Source organism: Arachis hypogaea, chromosome 1 (assembly GCF_003086295.3).
Source record: "Arachis hypogaea cultivar Tifrunner chromosome 1, arahy.Tifrunner.gnm2.J5K5, whole genome shotgun sequence".
In the NCBI taxonomy this organism is placed as follows: domain Eukaryota; kingdom Viridiplantae; phylum Streptophyta; class Magnoliopsida; order Fabales; family Fabaceae; genus Arachis; species Arachis hypogaea.
The window spans coordinates 7,502,172-7,526,662 of record NC_092036.1 but is presented as its reverse complement, the minus strand read 5'-3'; the positions used below and the strand labels follow the sequence as shown (position 1 = coordinate 7,526,662).

The 24,491-nt window shown below is 30.2% G+C and overlaps 1 protein-coding gene, 1 long non-coding RNA gene and 1 pseudogene across 2 annotated transcripts; 1 reads left to right on the top strand and 2 right to left on the bottom strand.

Annotated features, from left to right (window-relative positions):
- The first annotated feature begins 1,481 nt into the window (after positions 1 to 1,481).
- LOC140178612 (uncharacterized) lies at positions 1,482 to 5,069 on the top strand. The gene is made up of 4 exons (XM_072215818.1): positions 1,482 to 1,578; positions 1,910 to 2,940; positions 3,377 to 3,530; positions 5,020 to 5,069. The coding sequence occupies exons 1-4, from the start codon at positions 1,482 to 1,484 to the stop codon at positions 5,067 to 5,069; spliced, it is 1,332 nt and encodes a 443-aa protein (XP_072071919.1).
- Positions 5,070 to 6,182: 1,113 nt separating this feature from the next.
- Positions 6,183 to 7,238, bottom strand: LOC112698243 (uncharacterized). Its single transcript, XR_003151877.2, has 2 exons — positions 7,103 to 7,238; positions 6,183 to 6,342 (listed from the first exon to the last, which is right to left on the bottom strand). It is a non-coding gene; the product is annotated as an uncharacterized lncRNA (long non-coding RNA).
- Positions 7,239 to 18,446: 11,208 nt separating this feature from the next.
- Positions 18,447 to 20,050, bottom strand: LOC112796829 (DEAD-box ATP-dependent RNA helicase 36-like; annotated as a pseudogene).
- Positions 20,051 to 24,491: the final 4,441 nt, after the last annotated feature.

Genomic DNA, 24,491 nt, shown 5'->3' with positions numbered 1-24,491 from the left:
AATATCAGTTTTTTTAATTATTTTGTTTATCTTAAACTTTAGATCTTAAGTTATAAAATCTTAATTTTAAATTTTAAATTATAAATTTAAATTTTAAATTAAAAATTAGTTTTTTATATTTTTCATTTAATAACATGCAGTTGTAAAAAGTAAACTCTATGCATATAAAAGGGTAAAAATTCTGATTTGTTAGAGGAACTATGATTAAACCAAAGAAGAATATGGCCACATCATAAGCTGGTAATATCTAATAAAAATTAGATGGTAATAGCATGAAATTTTCTTTGGTAATACATAGCATATATTCACATATACCATCAAAATTATATTTATCACCAATTTGTGTTTCTCATTTTGACAAATATGAAGATAAATTGAAGTGGGAAATTATGATGCAAAACGAGAACGACCTACTACTTATGCTTGCCCAACGCCATACTGATTAAGATAATGGTTGGTGGTTGACAACCTTCTTACATTTTAGTACGCGAAAAAAAAATTGCATTAAAGGAAATGAAAGGAAAAAAAAAATTGCATTAAAGGAAATGAAAGGAGGGAGAGGTAGACACAGAAAAAGAAAGAAAGAAAGATTGATAGCATTTAATGTATATTTTAGACAAAGTGATTGCATGAATTTTTCTTTTATTATGGATAAAAGTGTTAAAATAGACTAAGTCTGATGAGTTATGAATTTAGAGCTTATTTAATTTACAAAAAATATGGACTAAGATGAGAAATTAACTCACGGATTTTGACGAGACAGGAAATTAATAAATAGAAAAGTTTTCAAGAAAGATGAGGGGTATCATTCCAATTTTAGGAATTGATTCTCTTAATTTTTTTTTCACTCGAAGGAACAACCAAGTCTGCATCTATGTGTAAAGTTCTCCCACAGCCCAAAAATGCTAACACCAGCCCAATTAGAACAACAAGCCCTACAAACCCAAATCCAACACATCCCAATAACGATCCCTCTTTTCAGCCATCAACTGAAAGAACCCGCACTCCAACTTCTATTCCCCTTCTACATCATCACAGAGAAAATTGGTGTGAACCCCAACTTATCTCTCAGGACACAATCATGGAGGACTCTTTTGTGGAGGAGTCTGCCCAGATAAAGGATATCAGGAAAGAACAAAAGCTAAAGCCACCTGATTTCAGTTCAGTGGACACAGAGATTCTGATGGAAGCTGCCCTTGATTATGAAGAAAGGGAAAGTCTAAGAGATAATGAAGAAAATTCAATCTCCAATGATAATGGAGAGATGGATTGTAAGATGAATGTAGTACAAACAGAGAAAATGAATGACTTTATTGTCCCTTCTAGGGACGATGGTTGCTTAGACCCTGAAGTTCTCAAGGGTGGAATTTGCTTTTTACATTTTAACTATGATGAAGATTATAGTTTGGAATTGCAGAGGAGCGGCCAGTAAAGAATTTGGTCGTGCCTTAAGAGGATTAGTGAAACAAAAGAGTCCGGACATGGTAATATTGGTTGAGACACGATGTAGTGAAGAACAAGCGAAGAAGGCAATCAAGAATTTTGGCCTTGATTTTTACCATGTAGAGGAAGCTAGAGGTTTCAGTGGAGGCATATAGATCCTTTAGAAAAAAACTAGATTTGCAAATTGTCATCTTGAACTCTGCTCCCTAATTTATTCATATGCGTGTTGACACACAGAATAAAAGAGGCTGGGTTCTAACAGCCATATATACTAGTCCACATCCCAATGAGAGAAAGGAGCTCTGGAGAAAATTGAAAGAAATTGCAAAATGTATGAAAGAAGACTGACTCCTTGTTGGAGACTTCAACGAAATAGCTTGCCCATCTGAAAAGAAAGGAGGAAGAAAGACAGACAATCAAGCTTGTAGAAGGTTTGTTGATTGGATAAATGAATGTTCTCTCATAGATTTGGGTTTTGTTGGATCTAAGTATACTTGGAAGGGTCCCAAATGGAAAGGGTTGGATAGAGTTTTCAAATACCTTGATCGTGCCCTCTTTAATGCCGAATGGAGGACCAGATTCCCAGATGCTAGAGTGGACATCCTGACAAGAACACACTCAGATCACCATCCAATGATGATCTCCCTTGAACCAAGTATTTTGAGCAATGGTCATAGACCGTTTTGGTACGAGGTTATGTGGAGTTTGCACCCGAATTTTAAAGGATTTATCAACCAAAATTGGAGGAGCAAAGAACAACTTTCGGTAGCTCTTGACAGCCTCACAAAAGACTTGAGAGTGTGGAATAGAGAAATATTTGGGCATATTAGGCGTCAAAAGGTGAGACTGATGAATAGAATTGGAGGAATACAGAGAGCTGCTTCTTATGAGCGGAATGATTTTTTAGAAAAATTGGAGAGACAACTTAACAGAGAGTTAGAGGAAATTCTTGATCGAGAGAAGATTTTATGGATGCAAAAACCGAGAGAGGATTGGGTGGTGAAGGGTGATAGAAATACCCGGTATTTCCACACCAAAACAATAATTAGGAGAAGGAGAAATAGAATCTTAAAGCTAAGAAGACTAGATGGATCATGGATGGAGGATCAAAAAGAACTAATTAATGCTGTCCTTATCTTCTTTAAGGAGCTCTATAATGAAGAAGATCAGAACCCTCTCTTACTCAACACAGGGGTCTCATATCCACCTCTAAGAGAAGAGATAAGCAGAAACATGGACAGCATCTCTATGGTGGCTGAAATCCGAAGAGCCATTTTTAGTATAGGATCTTTAAAAGTTCCCGGAATAGATGGCTTTCCAGTCCTTTTTTACAAGAAAATTTGGAATGTGATCCAAAAGAATGTGGTAGATCATGTGTTGCGCATTTGGAACAACCCCTGCAATATTAAAGAATGTACTCAGACTCTTATCTCTCTCATACCTAAAGTTCATGTACCTGAATCTATCACTCAATTCAAACCAATTGCTTTATGTAATGTGAGTTATAAGTGTATTACAAAAATATTGGTTGAACGTATAAAGTTTGCGCTTGATGGAAGAATTTCTCCCTATCAATCTAGTTTTATTCCTGGGAGAAAAATTTAGAACAACATAATTATTGCAAAAGAAATTCTGCATTCGATGAAAAAATTAAGGAGAAGAAGGGCTTCATGGCTATCAAATATGATTTTGAGAAGGCGTATGACCGCCTTAGGTGGAGTTTTTTTACAACAATGCCTCATGGAATTTGAAATTCCAAATCTCTTAATTTCAAATCATCATGGAATGTATATCATCAGTAGCTTATAATGTGATTTGGAATGGTGAAAAAACAGAAGAGTTCAGACCATCAAGAAAAATTAGACAAGGAGATTCAATCTCACCCTATTTATTTGTTATAACAATGGATTTAAACTATCCCATCTCATTGAAGAGAGCACAGAAGCTTCGAATTGAAAGGGGTTTAAAGTGGAAAAGGAAGGCCCTATCATTACCCAAAACTTCGATAATATTCTCAAACAATGTTAAGGAGCATCTCAGGAGAGCCATCAAGGATAAATGCAACTATCAGGAACAACCAAGTCTGGGTAAGTATTTAGGGGCCATGATTACCAACAAGCGCTCAACCAAAGAAAATTTTAACAATGTTATCCAGAAGGTGCAGAGCAAACTTAAAGGGTGGAAGGTGAATTGTTTATCTTTAGCTGGGAGGGTTACTTTGGCAAAATCTGTGATTACTCCCATTGCCAATTACGACATGCAGCATATTTTACTTCCAAAAAAATTTGTAATGAAATTGAAAAGTTACAGTAGAATTTTATATGAGGAGAGAATATGAAAAAAATGCACCATATGAGTTGGTCAACTCTTTGCCTTCCCAAAAATCAGGGAGGGCTTGGTTTGAAGCAATTTAGTAAAGTAAATGAGGCTTTTCAATTAAAATTGTTATAGAGGTTGATAAAAGATCCATCAGCGCTTTGGGTACAACTACTTCTATACAAATATGGTAGACGTTTGGAACTACCACATTGTATTAAAAGTTGTAAGTCGGATTCCATGTTTTGGAAGGATATTTCAAAAATTTGGGAGAAAAATCGAATGCATTTCTCATGGTGGCTGAATAATGGTAAATCAATTAGCTTTTTTAATGACAGATGGCTAGAAGGAGAAGGGCCTTTAGTTTTGAAGGACAATAGAGAAATAAATGATGAAGAAAGAAGAATGACAGTAGCTTATTTTGTTGATGAAAAAGGAGAGTGGAATAGAATGCTATTAAGCAATTATGTAGAAGGACATATTTTTCAAAGCATTCTCAATACAACCCCTCCAAGAAAGAAAGAGGAAAATGATAAAATTTATTGGAGCCATAGCCTCAGCATATCAGCTCCTAACAAATTCGGGAGGAATGAGAAGTTGCATTTGGAAGATGATTTGGAGGTAGCAAGGGCTAGAATGAATCAAAATATTTACATGGTTATTAGCTCTTGAAAGACTCATCACTGCTGAAAGAAAAGCTAGAATATTTGGTTCCAACCCCTTTTTGTTATAGCTGCCAAAGTAAAGTTGAGACCCTATCTCATGTGATGAGGGATTGTCCAAGGACAGCAAAAATTTGGGCAAAACTGCTACAACCAGGTGTGACACATGTGTTCTTCAATCTACCCTTCTCGGATTGGATAACATTTAATTTGGAAAATGGGTTGGGCAAGTCGAGTCAATATGAATGGCGAGATCTCTTCCTTATTACTTGCTGAAAGCTGTGGAAGTGGAGAAACTTGGAGCTCTTCTCTCAGCCTTTCCAAACACCAAAGAATGGGGCGAACATCATTATGGAATTAGCAACAAGGTTCAAAGAAGCTTTCGAGAGGAGCAAAAGAGAGAGAACAGAACACGGAAGAACAAATAGCAACATCAAATAGAAACCTCCTGAATAGGGATGGGTAAAACTCAACACTGATGGGACAGTGGAGAAGAACCAAAAAATTACGGCGTGCGGGGGCTTGATTAGAACTAATGAAGGAGAATGGGTAGCAGGATTCATTGCTAATTTGGGTAATTGCAATGTTATACATGCAGAGTTAAAGGGGTTCTTCACGGATTGGAGATGGCCTGGGATCTGGGTATGAGAAGGATGACAGGGGAGATGGATTTCAAAATAGGAGTGGAATTCATCACAAGAAGAGAAGAGGATAAGGAGAGATGCTGTTACAATCCACTTCTTCAAGAGATTTGAAGAATTAAAAACAGGCCTTGAGAGCTTCAGTTCAAACATACTCACAGAGAGGCAAATAGAGCAGCTGATGCACTTACAAAATTGACTTTAAGCAAAGCTAAAGGGTTCCAGTTTTTTGATAACCCCCGTAGAAATTTAGAACAAATTCTCGATGATGATGTAAAAGGGATGTATACATCCCATGTAGTACCTTGAGGATAATTTTTTTTTTGGGCTTCGGCCCCGATTACCAACCAAAAAATAAAAGTAGTAGTGTGTCTAGTTCTTTTGTTTTCTTGTGTTATTTTTCTTTTTTGTTGGGCTACCTCATATTATAAATAAATGAAAAAGTATTAAAAATTGGCAAATTGAGTCCAATGAACTACACCGCGAAGACATACATAAGCTCAAAGAATTAATAACCCTCATTTAAAAAAGGAGTTAATACCTCATTTGGTCCCTGACAATTATCTCAAAAGAACAATGAGGCTCCTAAGAAAAAAAATACACCCAACCCGACTTCTGATATATTTTTTTTGGACTGATTAGTCATTGTGCCAAAAAAAAAATAACATTGACTTTTTTTTTCACACAGAAACTAATCAATTCCATAAAATTAAAGTAAATCTTAGGGATCGGATTGGATATTTATTTTTGTCAAGAACCTCGTTATCTTTTGAGATAATTATCAAGAACTATTTTGGATTTTTCTCCAAAAAAAATTTGCTCAACCGGTAAAATTTTTTTATACGAAAGAAACCCCTCATTTTCATTGTACACATCAAATGTGTATACAATTGTTTAATTTAGTCATCCCTTGGATATGGTGAATATGATATTAAAATGTCTGAACTATATATATATATATATATATATATATATATATATATATATATATATATATATATATATATATATATATATATTTCACTGCTGATGATTACTACTACATCAAATTAAAAAAGTTAAATTTATTGGTAGCATTTTGATGAAATAAAATAGTATTACGAAAATTAAAATACAATAATAAAAAAAATTAAGGGCGTATAATAAAATAATAGCACAAAAGTGTATGTATAAGCTGTTTGACATTATTATTATTTCATGGGCGTGAATTAGAGCCAATCTTTGGGGCTGGAGGAGCCTTTATTGCGTGATCTTGCACACGACCAAAATTAAGATTAGTCCTGTTATAAACATTATAATATTCACCATTAGATAAAAGAAACAGAGACATAAAATGTAAGAAAAATGTATGTTACATATAAAATCATTTAACAAGAGTTTTAACATAGTAATAGAATAGTACGTAGAGACATACTCTAACGCAATAAACAAAATAAACTAAGATACAAAAAAGAAGGATTAGTTTGACTACTACTAAGATTAAAATGTTTATAATTAGAAGATTTTAATTTAAATTTTTTATATTTTTTATTTTTTCTAAATAGAAGTTAAATTTTCGGAGGATTAAGTTTTTTTTGCCTAAATTACACAAGGTAATAAGATGAACTCATATACATTGTTGGCTTTTTTATTTGAGTAGTGTTAAGATATAACAAAATCACTTGGGTATAAAAGATTCAGTTATATCCTGAGGTTACTCTTTCATATATATATATATATATATATATATATATATATATATGCATGATGATCAACAATATATATGTTAATTCTAGTATGCTATGCTACCGTAATTATGATGTTTTAAAAAATATTGTTAAAATTAAAATTAATGTTTTTTTAATTATTTAGCAACACTTTTTAAAAAGTGTTGTTAAAAAAAATATTATCAAAATATATAAAAAAAATGACTTTAATTTTAACACCTCATAACTTCTGTAGTCACTATAAATATAGACATATTAGAATTAACCGTATATATTATATATGTATGTAGGTATTGTAATTAAAGAGTAGCGTAATTAACTAATTATTATTTACCTAGCAGCAACGGTAGGATGGAAAAGAATCAGCAAGAGACAGGAGAAGCGCAAAAGACACCACAAAAGCTTCATGTATGTGTATGTCTCACAGTAGATAAGGGAGTTAGTAATGACGATATAAATTTTGTTGAATCAATGATGTGATATATAGCTAGCTTGTGATGATATATGAATATATATACTATTGCATGTATCGTGAGAAAGTCTTAGTCAGCAAAGGAAGATGGTTGAACATGTGTGAATCTTTGGAATAATATGTTTCTGGTTGTTGAGTTCCAAAGTAACGTTGAATCTTAGCCAAAAGGGAACCGCGTTATTGAGAATATTAGCCATCACTTGTGGGTGCTTATTATATTTAGGGGCAGCAACGGGCGGGTTTTTGTTCTACTCGAGCCCGTTTTGTCGTACAACAATTTGCATAAAATCCGTTTTTATCCGCGAATAATAAAACGTTGAACCTTAATCCGTTCCTGTGGGTACCCGTTCCGTCTCTATAATTATTAAAATTTAATAAATAAAATTAAATTTCAAAATTTATATAACTATCATGATATATATAACATAAATTAAAGTAAAAATTTAAATATAATATAATATTATTAATTATTTATTAATTATTTTACATATATTATACATATTATATATTAAAATTATATATATTATTATATATAGCGGGCGAGTAGGGACGAGTATTACCTAAACCCGATTCCGCTCCGCTCCTTCCAAAAATCCGTCCTGCTAAAAATCCGCCCCAAACGAATAAGAGTGGGGTGGATACCCGTGAATTCGAGTGGTATTGCCAATCCTAATTATATTTTGGATCATTATGTAGTTACTAATAGTGGACATTTCTTAGTTTTAGTATGTGTTTAAAATTACACACACATTTTCTTATTTTTATTATGTAATTGAATAACATATTAGGAATTAAAAATTATAAAAAATAGAAAAAATAAAAAACTTTTTTTTAGTTAGGGGTGTTTTGGGGACAATATATATTTTTGGATTCCCATGAGTGATTATCTCCTTTTTAACTAATTTATAATAGTTATACCTGTATAATATATATAGATAGTCAAAGTCAAAGTTTTCTAATTGACCGTATGTTATATTTTCTCTTATAAATTAATTTTAAAGAAAATGAGATATATACTATTACAAGTTTTTTATATCTAATAAGATAAAATCTGTATGTATATAATTTATAAGTATGAGATATTTTTTATTAAATGAGTTAGTTTTTGAAATTGACTTAGGTATACTCAATCACAATTTTAATATAGTATCAGAATCTATCTGATTTAATAATAATATTGAGCCACCTACCTGCAAATATTCACATTTCAGGCTATTATTTTTGGACGTAACAAAAAATATATTTACATACAAATTTCACGTCATCTATCAAAAATAAAGTCTCTACATAATTTAAAAGAGTGAAATATACTTCACTCCATGAACTAATTTTTTTTTCTATGGAACTAGTACTTCTCACACTTTATTATAATTAAATTAAAATCAGTATTGTTATATCAAAATTAAACTCACGTGTGTGTATATATATTATCAAGGGTGTAATTTAACTACCCAAAGTATAGTGATTAATTAGACTCAACTGTGACTAGAATTCTATTAGTAGTTGAATTGTTAGACAGTGGTTAGTTGTCATACTATATAGTAGCTCATAGTGCAGTGCTTTGTATTAGTTGTATTACTCTTTGAATTCAATAACAATTTACCTATTACTCAACCAATGTTTTCTGTTTTCATTTCTTAGACTCAGCTCTTCTGTTACAACTTTGTTCTTAGGTTCGTGGTTCATCAATATTCATTAGGATTTTTAAGATTCTTTTATGGTACCGAAGTTTCTATGACAAAAAAAGTCGTTCGATCCATGATATCTCCTAAAAAAAAATAGTATAAATAAATAAAAAATATATGTAAAATAAATTCACAAAAAAATTTTACTTGAGAAAAAGTATAAAGATAGAATCATTTATGTATTTTTTACTGTTAAGTTAAATATTTGGGAAAAATAATTCTGTGATATGATATCTAGACTTTAATTTGATGGTCATTAAATATGTATTTATTTATTAGTGTATGTTGATGAAATTATTGTCACAGCTAGTAATCCAAAAGATATTGATACTCTTATTCAACAACTCAATACTACTTTTCCTTTGAAGGATACCAGACAATTTAGCTACTTTCTTGGGAATGAAGAAGCTACTTACATGTCTCAAGAGAGTTTATTATGTACAAACTAGCTACATATGCTACTGATGAGTTACTAAAAAAATTAAAGCAGGAATGAAAATATCAAATCCTATGCCTATCCCTTAGGTTCTTGGTTCATTAACATTCATCAAGGTCTTCAGGACTCTTTTACATATATATATATATAGTTACGGATCCAAAAAATTATAATAGTGGAGTAAAAATAATATATAAAAATAATAAAAAAATAATATCAATATATTTAGATATTTAAATTTTAGAGTATATTAGTTAGTTAAATTTTTAATAAATATAATTAACATATTAAAAAATATATTAATTTATATAATATTTTTTTCATTTCAATATTTTGACACATTATTACGTGATATGTTTATTATTAATACAAATGCTATTTTATATTTGTGAAGGTATATTTTTATTGATTATTTTTTATGTAATACAAAAAATATTATAGTGTCAATAATTAAAGAATCTATCAGAAATATAATTTAAATTAACTAATTTTAAATTTTTACGAAAATTATGTGAGAGACAAAAAAATTGGAAGAAAAATAAAAATTTAAATCAAACCATACAATTCTCTTTATATATAAGTATAAATAAGATAATATCTCTTTTTATATTATGTAAATATTTAAATAATTTGTTAGCATTTAATTGTAAAATTGATATTTTTAAATATTTATGGTAAAAAAATTTCGACAAAAATAATTATTATATATAAGAGTAAGACCAAAATTAAATTAAATTAAATAATAAAAAATAATAAGTAACTAATATATATATATATTATATAAAAAAATACTAAATACTAATAATCTCATTTATATTTAAAAAAATTATATTTGACTTTAGATAATTAACTAATTAAATTATTATTATTATTATTATTGTTATTATTTGTTTTAAATATATATGATATAATAATTTTTATCATTGTATTAATATTTAATAACAATTTTTTCTTACACAATTTTTTTTAAAGTATAGGGGACAAATAAATTATAACAATAAGGACATACATATATACTTACTATTGTTTTTCTATAAACTTAATGGAGACAGCTGTCCCCACAGAAACTAACGTGGATCGTTCCTGGAGAGAATGACAGAAGAGAGAGAAAGAAAATGAGGAGAGAGATGAGTGAAAAGAGGACTTTTTTAATATTTAAAATAAATACATTTAATATTTATCAAAAATTCAAAATATATTATTTATAAAATATTTACTAATTTAAACATGTGTTTACATTTCGGGTACTAAGATATAAAAATAATAAAAAACATAATTTGGTGATTTATCAGTATTCGGGATAAATAATTATAGGAACTTAATTAAAAAAATATAAGATATAATTAAAAATTTGGTAAAATTATTAAGACTAATAAAATAATTAAACTTAAATTATAATAATTATCTTAAAATTTATGTCAAAAAGAATAACTTTTATTTTATCAAATTTAACATGTAATAATAATTATGTTATTAAATTGGTTTAGTTATTCTTTGATTTTTATAGTTTTATTTTTACTAAATTTGTAATTATGTCTCTATATTTTTTTTTTAATTGTATCTTTACACTATTTTTAATTTTATAATTAGGTCATTCATAGTGTAAACAAATATTAGAGTTAACTGAATATTTTTTTTGTAAATTAAAAGTATTCATAATTAAAAATCTAATTAAATATTTGACTTCATATATTTTAAGAGAAATATTCTATTAATTTTGACGTTTTAACATGAAAACAATCTAATTTCAAAATTAAAATGTAAAAATAATATAGGAATCTAATTAAAAAAATAATATAAAGACCTAATTAAAAATTTGATAAAATTATAGAGATTAATATAGAGTAATTAAACCTATTAAATTTAGTAAAAAAAAAACTATTAAATTTGATTTAGTATAAAAACTATAAATAAATAAATAATCTCAATAAAATGACTAATAAGTAATGATAATATATTTTGTGAAGCTAGATAACTAGGGAAAAAAATTAATGAATTTATTAGTGGCTTTCTTCTTTTAAAAATTGGCTGAGATTAGAGATAGAGAATATTATCTATTACTTAATTAATATTTTTATTTTAAAATGATATATGATTTCTTTTTACTTTAACTCTTAAATAATGGTTTTACTTGAGGAACTATTTTAGTTAAAAAGAGATATGCCATTATATGGTAACAAGTGGAGTTTCCATTAGAATAGTAGGAGGTAATGGATACTTGGATAATTGTAATAAATAATATAATAATATTTGGGGGGTTTTGCTTGCAGGGCACATATTAAAATTGTGATTAATAGAAAATTTTCAATTTTATTTTAGTAAATGTCTAGTAAATATATTAAAAATTTATATTTTATATAATTTTTACAAAAAATAATTTAATGTATAACCTTAATATGTGTCTTTGGACACATATTAGTTAAATCTTTTATTTAGGAGCAAAGAATTTAATTTAATTATATTGACAATGCAAATTTTTTTTATATAATTATTTAATTATATTCATTTTTTAAATACTATTTATGTGGTGGGTGTAAAAAGTTATTTTATGCAACAATAATTAATAATTGAATAGATGTATAAAAATTTGATAAATTATTGACAGTGTACTAAAAGTAATTAAAAAACATATAAAAATAATATTAATTAGGTTAAAGTCTTAAAGATAAAGAAAAAAATATAGTAACTTCAACTTTTATTATTTTAAATTAATATACTTTTCATCCGTAGATCTAGTAATTTTTCCCTCCCTAACACTTGGATATAATTTTAGTTTTAAGATATAAATATATCAATGTTCGAAAAAAAAAAATATTCTAATATACTTTTATCCTCAATATTAAAGTTTTTTTTAGGTCCACCGTACCACTGATTGAGCAAACACCAAAGTATGTAAATGAATTTAGCTAACATAAAAATACATGTTAAGATTATCTAATAAAATAAATTATTAAAAAGTTTTTTAAGTGTATTTGTTATATATTTATTAAAATAAAATATTTTAAATTTTTATTAATAATGATTTAACACATACCTTTACAACATTATATTAATTAAAGTTTAGAGAAATTATCTAAATTCATTATTGAAATTTTTTATATTAGACAATTTAGTCTTTCAAATTTTTAAATATACAAAATAATTTTTAATATTTATCTCTATTAGACAATATAACCTCCTCCAGTTTAATTCTTTTAATCGAAATGTAGGTTTTGGAATTTTTAAATTTTCGTAAGGACTATTTTGAGATTTTTTTTATTTTCAGATACTGTTTTGTAATTCACTCTTTAAATCAAATTGGAAGGGAACTGTATTGTTTGACAAAGATAAACATCAAAAAATATTTTGTATATTTTAAAATCTAAAAGATTAAAATATCTGATTTTAAAAACCTCAAAAATTGATTCAGTTAATTATTCTAAATTCTATATGTGTATAAAGGAAGAAGAATAAATGTTTAATTATTCTATTGGTCTTTATAGTATCACTAAATTTTTAATTAGGTTTTTATATATATTTTTTTAATACTGCTTTTAATTTTATAATTAAGTCCTTGCCAATATAAAAAAAATAGAGTTAGTGGAATATTTTTCATAAATTAAAGGTATTTACAATTAAGAATTTATTTCATTAAAATTTTAAGATTTTTGACACGAAAAAGATCTAATTACAAAACTAAAATTAATTTAATGATCTAACTAAAAAAATATAAAAATTTAATTGTAAATTTAATAAAATTATAAAAACTAATAAAATAATTAAATTAAAAATAAATACTAATAAAAATTAACATTAATTGAAGGTCAACAGAAAAAAAGAAATGGATATTAATGGATGAGGGAGAGAAATTAAATGTTAATCCTAGAGTAATTTAATATCTACTATTATGCTATAAAAGAGAATTGTTACATTCATCATGTATATATCATTTCTTCTATCTTTTCATTTCTATAACATACAATTATCTCATCTTAAATTAGCTTCGTTAGTTTTATATCATCCTAATTACTTTAAAATGAAGATGAAAATGATGACAACAAGCATCATGAGCTTATTAGCTCTTATCATGGTGTTGAGCAATGGATTCATGGTTTTAGGTAGTAGACAAAACTTGTTAGAACACAAGTTTAGCAATAAATTTTTTCTCGAAGAAGCAGGTCCATCCCCTAGAGGAGAGGGACATGACGCACCTGGACATAAAGGTCCACCACCTACAAAAAATGTTCAGAAACAAACTCATGATTTTTCAATTGAAGGATCAGATCCATCCGACGGAGGAGAGGTATATAAACTTCCACCTGGCCATGGAGGTCCACCACATATTTAATCATGGAGGAGATCCACCACCTTCAAATTTATACTTTAATTAAATGAATATTAATAAAAAATAATAAAATGTAGGAGATCCACCATCTTCAAATCATATCAAAGTATAATTGGTTGATGCATGTAGTTTTGTTGTTGATAATAATAAAATAAAAGTTTTAGTTTTATTAGTCACAGTTCTGCCATAATTATTTTCTTCAATATATATTTAACGCTTACGGTGTTATTATATTAGTTTAAATCAAATATAATTCAATTAAAATTGCTATTTCAGCATTGATCAAATTGAAAATCAAACTTGCAAATAAAAGTTTTCATAGATTGAGTAAAATCGGATTTATTTTGGTCTGCGGATTCTAAATTTCACCAAATCTATTTTTAATACCATGCATAAATATTAAGTTCAACTACATATAAAAACTATTGTCGTTCTTTTATTAAATTGTTTAACTTTATTAAAATATTAATTTTATAATAACTAATATCAAAACTTTTAGAACGAAAATTTTAGAATTTAAAATAGATAATTTCACAACAAAGGGGACATAAATAAATAGTAAAAAAAATGTTATCCGATTCTTTTTATTAAATTTTTATTTGTGAAAAAAAATTAAAAGTCGAGTTATTTGATATGGAGTGGAGTAAATATTGATACTAACTAGCAAAATAATCGTGCGATGCATGAACAAGATAAATGAAAACTATAATGACGTGAATATATAGCGTATTTGGAATATTATTTAGTGTAAAAAATAAAAAGGTATAGCTATAATTTGGATAATTATATGTAAATTTTTTAAACATACAGAAAAAAATTTTATTAAAAAAGGAATAGGCAAAAAAATTATGTTATTTATTTTTTATGAGTGATACTATAAAGATATAAATTATAATTTGAAATATTTTTTATTTATTTTTATTATTGAAAATATGAATAATAAAAAATAATTTTAACGGAAGAAATGATGGTTTATGCACCGAATAATAATTGTTTACAAGAAAAACACCCATTCAAAACACCCATTCAGATACATTTGAAAAGTGTAGTCAAAAGTGAAAAAAATGATGTCTTAGACTACAGCTACGTTTTGAGGTGATTCCTATTCGGCCGTTGCCTATTCTCAAAGGCTACGCTTTTCTGCACCAAGAGCTATACTTTTAGCATTTGGGAATAGGATGCGTTTTTTAAGTAATGCTGTCCAGGACTAAAGGCTACGCTTTTCAGCTTCTATTTTTACCGGAATAGGCTACGCTTTTCAGTGCTACTGCATCACTTGTAAAACATAGCCACATTACTATAGCTACTCTATATAAATGTAGCCTTAGATCTCTCATTTTTTTTTAATTTTCTGTATAACCATAGCTACTCTATATAAGTGTAGCCTTAGGTTTCTCGTTATTTTTTTTATTTTCTATATATATTCTAATAATTTTTTGTGCAAAATATTTAGTAATATGATTACATATATAATTCTGTATTTTTAATTAAATGAGTTAAATATTATAAAATAAAAATAAATACATAATTATACTAAATAATTTCTTTAAATAATAAAAATTATCTGTAAATAAAATATATTTATAATAATCCAAAAGTACTAATATTCATACATCTCACACTAAATTAAACATAGCCATATCAAAATAGGCATGAGACTACTTAGAATTTACTACTAATACTCTACGGAAAACTAAAATATTATATTCTATATAAGTATCTTCTAATAAAAGTAATTAGTCTACCATACATGTATCCATTCTCAACATTACTCCATCTTAACCCATAAACCACAATGATAAACAGTTTAATTTTCATTATCATCCTCAATATTATTCTGCATAATTACATAGCAAAGTAATTAGAAAAATATTTATAATGACATTTGCAACTATAAAAATTAAAAAAATCAAACTGAAAATAATTAGAAACCAAACTGAAAATAGTTGTATAAATTATCAAAACTATGTCAACTTAAATAAAGTTAGCACAATTCTTGGTGCTACTTCAGTTAGCACAAAACTAGAATTACAACAACCAGAATTGCACAAACAATTTTCAGCCATAACAATACAACTTCAAGTGTTAAAGTGTCAATAAAGCTAATAACATATGATTTTTAGCCATAGCAATTAACTTAACCATATGCAAATATAAGAGGTATAACATATTATACATATACCTAATATATTATACATATAAAAAAAGGGGCAAAAGAAATCCTAATATATTATTATTTATTTTAAATAGGAATTCTAAAGTGTACTTTGTTTTGGTTTTGCAACTGCGTTCTAAGAATTTAATTTTATATGATTTTTTAAAAATCGGTTACTGATTTAGTACACTTCAGAAAAACAGCAAGCAGTAACCAACTTAGAAAAATCATATAAAATCCATCTTTGGTTGAATTCTCCTAAAGTTTGGTGTGGTTGAACCAGACTTACCCATCTTTCACTCAGTTCAAGTCCCAGAGCATTTTCACTTCTCTAGAAAAAGTTTTGCCTCTCGAAATATGGTTTTATTTTAAGGAAAGAGTGCTGTCGCAGCAGTGAACAGCCCTGCTTCCAGAAGACACAACTTTCTCTATAAAATTCGAATTGTCCTGAACTTTGGACATAAAATACTAGACATCCTAATATTTTATTCCTCTTTGGTTTCACCTCCAAAGAGTTTCAGCGTATTGAGATATGTAGTTTTGAAGTTGCTGATCCAGAATTCGTACAGCATTGTTTCTGCAGAAAATGACCATTTTCTAAAAATCATATCTCCCAAATCACACATCGGAAAATTCTGAAATTTTAGGAGAAAAATCTAGACATCTTAAGGTTTTATATAAAAATAATTTCACTCATTTTGAGTAGCTAGATTGCTCCCAGTTTTGTTCACAAATTGCTGCCTGAAACTGCATAATTCTGCAACATGTAACCTTGGGTTTTGAGAGGTCAAAAATTGATTCCTAGCTTGTCACTCACTCTAACCTTGTTAGAAAGATTAAATTAGCCCCAAGTGCTCAGGATTAATAAGTCACCATTTTTTGTCACTTTTCACATTTAAGCATACTCATATGAAATCAACAATTTCTGCATTACTCAACATAGCAATCCAGCCACAAATCACTCAAACAATTCACATGTATTATCGTCAATTTACTGCATCATATATACCAAATAGACCAGCATCATCTCAAATAATCATTAGCATGTATCATCAATTAATTCAATCATGAAAATTGGCTTTTAGCCTTTCAACAAATTCTGCACTCTAACAAACAGAATTTTCAGCATCATCATCATTCAATAAATCAAACACAACATCATTCAATTAGTCACAACCTCAATTCTATTACCTCCTTCCCGTGGCTTCTCAGCAGTATCACTATCATCACTCCCTCTAAACCAATTTGAAGTACCAAAGCAATTTCCAAAGCTGGACAAGATATTTCCAAACTTTTGAAATAAATCATGTAATCCCGCATTATCTATGGATTCAGCTAAGTTCTGTCGCAGTACAAGAAAAACAAAAGAATTCACTTTAGAAATGATATGGATCCTGGCATATGATTAAGTATGGTGTATCAAAGCTGCAAACAAATAGATATATACCTTAACAAAAACATTCCCTCTGCCACTTTTTCTCACATCAGGATCGCGACGAGACCACATGACCCTTATCACTTTTTCATGTAGTAAAGAATGATTCTTCAACTAAATTGCACGACTTGCTATTCATGAAAATCAAAGACAACGAATTAAATTAACAGTAATTAGACTACATTAATTAACAAGATAACACTCTTAATATGCAATGATTTTATTTTTTCAATCCTTTTCAGTTAGTGAAAACTTAATCATATGTCTTGCACACTTCAATACATTTGAGATCTGAGTCTTAAAGAGAAATTTGGACCTCAAAAGTCAAAACCAAAATCACCCAGGGAAAATCTACACTGTATGTCATGTTTGTAACAGTTGCAACAAGCAACTCCCTCAGAGGTTTGATTATGTGCATCTTATGGCAGCTAAAACTCCTCTTGGCATCAAATGGAACCCAAATATAAGAACAAAAGCATGACAACTTTTGAAGTGAATAGATATTGTTACTCAGAACCATAGAAGTAACTCAATAACAATGAGATCAGAATCTAAGTTTGCATCTAAAGTAACAACTGTAAATTGTCCCCTCATGTTGTTGCCAACCTACAAAATCAGAGTTAATTGTCTCTCATCTAAACCCCATAAAACTCAAGTTTGTAAGCATGTAAGGATCCACAAAAACACCTCTCTAGCAAATAAAATAGAATCTAAGAACAATAACATGAGCAAACCAAGTTCTAGTAATCACAAAGCAGATACAAACAATTCACTCCATACATAGAAAAGGGAGAAAAACACATAATTCATACCTTGATAAGAGCATCGAATTAGAAGAGTAAAAACCTCTTCGGAACTATTGGAATCGTTATCACACAACAAAATCCTAACTTTGCTTCTATCAATGAAGCCATCAACGCCACTCTTACTGTTGTTACCTCCAACACCGTTGTTATTACTCTCTTTGCTCAAATTCAGCTCCTCCCTCTCCATCTCACAGGGAAAAAGAAACACGAAAAAGAGAAAAACTTTATGCTAAAGTTGAGAAATTTGAACACTAAAGAACCTCCACAGAAACCCTTCTTCCGAAAACCCAAATTATGACAGTCACAATCAATGGATCAAATTTAAAACCAAAATCCATCATAAGAGAGAAAGTTCACTAATGTTATTAAGAGAGATACCTGCATGTAGAGATAAATACAATGGCAGATCGGATGTCCATATCTTCCATTTTTGATAAAATATGCATCAAATTTACCTCCTTGACCTTTTTAGGGATAAACATAGTCTGTTGCTTAAGTGTTTCTACAGTTTTCAGGCCTTCATATGCCTCATAGACATACAGTCTATCCTGGTAACGCTCAGACAACTTTGCAGATTACTTGTGGTTGTTGCAGACAAGAACAGATTTTGCGGATTTTCTGGTAAGCACTTAAAGATAAATTTCAATTCCTCCTGAAAACTGACATCAAGAACTCGATCTGCTTCATCCAGGACACGGAACTGCATATAAATATGAAGGTAAAGAAATGCATAACATTTAGATATACACAATGTGGTTCCATATATATATACACGTATATAACCTATGTCCTACCTTCCAAGCTTCTGGGACACAGTTCTACACTACAAGCCCTCCATACCTCCATTGAAAATCACAGCATCATTAACAGTAAATCAGAACCACAACAACATCAACACCAAAACCTCATTATCCATTAACAAAACAAAAAAACATCACGATCATTAATACATAGATTAAAATAAATCCACTGAAAGTTGCTTCCTAGAAATTCCCTTACTTTTAAACCCTCCTATAATTTAAAAATTGCAATTGAATTCTTCAAATTAAACATTTTTTTAAGCAAGTCACTCCTCACAAACAGTACTCATAGTTTGAGAAATTATCGTTAGACATTGTGAACAATCACATATTTTTAGACTATACAAACACGAAAGAGTTGAACCTAGTTATTACCTTAGTTCTAGCAAAAACTAGAGGAATATCAGGATTCTCGAGCAAGGCCTTGATCCTCCCCGGCATGGCAATAACGACGTGGGGCCTAGCAGCAAGCTCCTTGGTTTGCCGAAGCATGTCCATGCCGCTGACAACCACTGCAATGCGGAGGTGGAGGCAGGAACCGAGGGCGCAGAACTGCTCTGGTAGTTGGAACGCCAGTTCCCTAGTGGGCGTCACCACCAACGCGAACACACTAAACGGGTGCTCCGACAGGCTGGAGGATCGGGAGGCCGAGAGCGACGGTCTTGCTGCTGCCAGTTTCATCGATGCCGAGCACGTGGCGGCCCTCCAGCACTCGCGGGATGCAGCGAGACTGAACACGCCGGGGACGCTTCAAACAGGACAAGAGAGCAAACATTGGCGAACGAGGGGATCGAGGGCCCTCGAGAACGACGAACCATGAGGATTGCGAACGACCACGATGAACCTGGTGCCGATCTTGAGCGCGACGAGCGGCGACGGTGAGATTGATGGCGGCGCGATGGAGGCTAGGGTTTTCACATCCTTTCAAGGGAGAGCTGCGAAGATGGACGGACGGCGGCAGAAGCGCAACTAAGGGAGACGAGCAGACAAGTGAGACGGTGACAGTGGTGCACGACGACGGAGAGCACAACGACGGGGAGATTAGAGAAGCGGCAGAGGTTTTTTTATTCGGCGTTTTTACATTAGGCAACGCTTTTAAAGTGCACCCAAATCATAACAAATATGTTACTCTTCAAAAGCGTTCCCTTTGTTATGAAAAGTGTACCCATAGATATTAACATAAGGCTACGCTTTAGAAGTGACTTTTATTGTATCTAAGACTACATTTTTTAAATGATGCCATAATTGTGTTTCCTATTCTCTTATAAAAGGGAAACACGGAGAAAAGCGTAACCTATTCTATGAATAGACTACACTTTTCAAATGTAGGTTAAAAAAAGTGTGGCTGAATGGGTGTTTTTCTTGTAGTGAAGTAATAACTAATAGATACTAACAATTGAAATGAAATTTTCACGGTGTAATACATATAAAAAAGATATAAATTTGATTCAGTCATGCTACACATCTATGTATTCATGTATTTAAGTTGGCCCAAACTCAAATAGAGTCACGTGCATTAATAACGAGTGAAAACATGCGCTCGAAAACCTTTCGTTACTTCACGCTTATTATAAAAAAAAACGTTACTTCTTCCTCAACACGAAACCGCTCATTCTCTTCGAATCTCTCTCAAAATCACTCAAACTTCAGTCACGTTCTCTGCTAAAACCACTACTGGAGAAGAATTACAACAAGATTTCACCACAAACAAGCAAAAACGAACAAAAACAACAACAGAGACTAACAAATGTATGAAAAAAATTACTGTTCATTTGAAATCTTGCAATATAGCGTTTCTCCTAGTTGCATTTAAGCTTTACTGGATTGATTTTCTTCGTTCAGTAGATCGACGTATTCTGATTGCATTTTTACAGTATAACTAGGGTTTTGAATAAATTTTTTCTTATTTTCATTCAGTTCAGTAGATAGTGTAACTAGGGCTTTGAACTTGATTGTTACTCTGTTCAGTTCTTCTTTTGCATGGAGAAATACTATTCTTGATGATTGAAAGTTTACGAAACACTATTCTTGATAATTGAAAGTTTATAACGATTTATTCACCACATGAATTGTGTTCAATTCGGTGGGCTTGGTGATTCTCATTCACTTGATATTTAGTGTGTTCAGGGTTTAGGGATTATTCTGATTGCATTTTTATAGTATAACTAGGGCTTTGAATCAAATTTGTTCTTATTTTCATTCAGTTCGATAGATAGTGTAACTAGGTCTTTGGACTTGATTGTTACTCTATTCAGTTAACTTCTATTGCATGAAGAAATACTATTCATAATAATTGAAAGCTTATAATGATTTATTCACCACATAGATTGTCTTTGGTTCGGTGGGCTTGGTGATTCTCATTCACTTGATATTTAGTGTGTTCAGAGTTTAGGGTTTATTCTGATTGTATTTTTACAGTATAACTAGGTCTTTAAATCAAATTTGTTCTTATTTTCATTTAGTTCAGTGGATAGTGTAACTAGGTCTTTGAACTTGATTGTTACTCTATTCAGTTAACTTCTATTGCATGAAGAAATACTATTCATAATAATTGAAAGCTTATAACGATTTATTCACCACATGGATTGTGTTCAGTTCGGTGGGTTTGGTGATTCTCATTCACTTGATATTTAGTGTGTTCAGGGTTTAGGGTTTATTCTGATTGCATTTTTACAGTATAACTAACACTTTGAATTAAATTTGTTCTTATTTTCATTCAGTTCAGTGGATAGTATAACTAGATCTTTGAACTTGATTGTTACTCTATTCAGTTAACTTCTATGGCATGAAGAAATGCTATTCATAATAATTGAAAGCTTATAACAATTTACTCACCACATGGATTGTGTTCGATTCGGTGGGCTTGGTGATTCTCATTCACTTGATATTTAGTGTGTTCAGGGTTTAGGGTTTATTCTGATTGCATTTTTGCAGTATAACTAAGGCTTTGAATCAAATTTGTATTTTCATTCAGTTCAGTGGATAGTGTAACTAGGTCTTTGAACTTTATTATTACTCTATTCAGTTAATTTCTATTGCATGAAGAAATACTATTCATAATAATTAAAAGCTTATAACAATTTCCTCACCACATGGATTGTGTTCGATTCAGTGGGCTTGGTGATTCTCATTCACTTGATATTTAGTGTGTTTAGGTTTTAGGGTTATTTTGATTACATTTTTACAGTATAACTAGGGCTTCGAATGAAATTTGTTCTTATTTTTATTCAGTTCAGTGGATAATGTACGTGAGTAGATAGTGGAACTAGTCTAGCTAATTCATTATTTATCATGTTTTATTCAGTGCTTGAAGTGGGTTCGGTTCAGTGGGCTGGCACATTTTAATTGATTTGATTAAGATATGCATGCTTGTGCTTGTTAGTGTATTAAGTGAAGTATTGACCAAATTTTTTTATTACAGCAAAATACAACAAGACAATGGTGACAAAAATGGAGAAGCCACACTATAACGTAAGCATATTAAATATATTTATCTGCTTTTGTTCAAATAATATCTATTTTGTATTATAAATATATCCTCACATTCTATTTCAAAACTTGCAAAAAACTCATGATTGCAGATGCCAAACAAAGGCAATAGCAACAATGTTCAGGAATATGAGTCAATAAAAGAAAGATATAGTTGAACAAATGGGATTTGGTGCCCTGGCACATGTCCTGGAAATGAATGTCTCTCACGCCCTCTTGAGAAAATTGATTGATTGCTTTGATGACTATAAGGGATGCTTGAAAACTCTCCAGAGAAAAATATAAACTCCTCACAAGGTAGCAGCTGCACTGGGCATAAACAATGGCGGTAATACACTTTTCACTTCTTGCTTACTTTCGGTTCATTTGTGTACAGAAAATTAAACTGAGCCTTTTTGGATGATTTTTTGCTATTAAAATATTGTAGGGAGTCATTTTGATGAAAAGGTTGATTACACCAAACTGAATCTAGAAGACAAGGTCTGTTCTGGATATGAGTGTTGAAGGGGAGGAGAACTAGCAAAAATTCAAGAGGACTTTTGTTGTCTTCGTACAAAAGTGCTTCTTATTGCCGATGATGGTAAGCGTGGCCTCCTCAATCCATAAGCTGCCTATCTTTCATGTGGACAACATCCGAGAGTGGGATTGGGCAAAACATATGCTCAACTTCTTGATGAAAGGAATTGAAAACAAGAGAAAGGGAACGAAACAGTCCGTTGATGGCTGTATTTTTGTTTTGATGCTAATATACTTCCATGAAACCAAGTTCCCTCGCCCGTTCGGACCTGATGCTCCCCCAGCACCGTGGGTGGCCCATTGGACAAAGCAAATTATGCTCGACCGGATTTCGAAGGAAGCAACAGACTTATTGGTAAATTAAACAAAAAATTCCCCCTAAAATTTCGTTTCAAATGCTTCTAAAATACTCTGCTAACTAAATAAACTTGTGTTTTAGGTTATAATTAATTTATTTCTCCTACTTGCAATTGTTAGTGTTTTCATTTGAATCTTTGTGCATTCAGAAACATTTTCTTGATGATTAAATGTTTGTCACGTTTTATTCACCATATGAATCTTGTCCGGTTCGGTTGGCTTGCTCCCATTGGTTCACCTGATTGTTAGTGTGTTCATTTGAATTCTTTGCATTCAAAAACATTTTTCTTGATTATTAAATGTTTGTCACATTTTATTCACCTTATGAATCTTGTTCGGTTCGATGGGTTTGCTCCCTTTGGTTCACCTGATTGTTAGTGTGTTCAATTGAGTCCTTATGCATGAAAAAATATTTTTTTATCATTAAATAATTATCACATTTTATTCAACACATTACTATCGTTTGATTCAGTGGGTTGCTCATGTTGATTCAGCTGATTGTTACTGTATTTCTCATTGAATAAATTTTTGTTTTAGGGACATCTGTACAGAAAGAAAATAAAGAAGGAAAAAACAAAAACAAAGAAGTTAAAGAAAAGAAAGAAAAAAAGAAAATTGTTGATCTGGATTCTTCTTCGAAAGAAGAAAGATTTTTTGAATATGAATCTGAATCCAAATCCGACAAAACACCACTAGTAAAGAGAACAAGACAAAAGAGGGTGGTTAAAAAACAAAAGCTTGTTGAGACGGATTCAGAAAAACAAGTGAAACTGAAAGCAGTCCAACCGATTCAGAAAGCAAAAGTGAATCTGAAAACCAGTAAGTTTGATCTTCATATTGATTTCATTTAACTTGTATTTGCTTAAAGTTGTTCTTATGCGCTTGTTCTTATGTTTTGCAGAGAAGAAGAAATTGAAAAAACTGGCACAAAGAAATGAAAACTACCACAGAAGGTGGTTAAAAAACAAAGCAAAAAAAGGAAGCCTGTGCCGACAGATTCAAAAGGCACAAGCAAATTTGAAAGCCAGTAAGTGTTGGGTGATGTTCATTTATATGATTGTATGATATTCATCTGGTTTAGTTTTGCATTTTCTTGCTGAAAATTGGTTATGTATGCTTGTTAAGTAAATTACAAATGTGATATTATTCAATGGAGTTGCTCAAATTGAGTTTTTTTTTTAATCCAGAAATGTTTTTCTTAATGATTGCATGAGTATCACATTTTGTTCACCATATGAATTGCTTTCG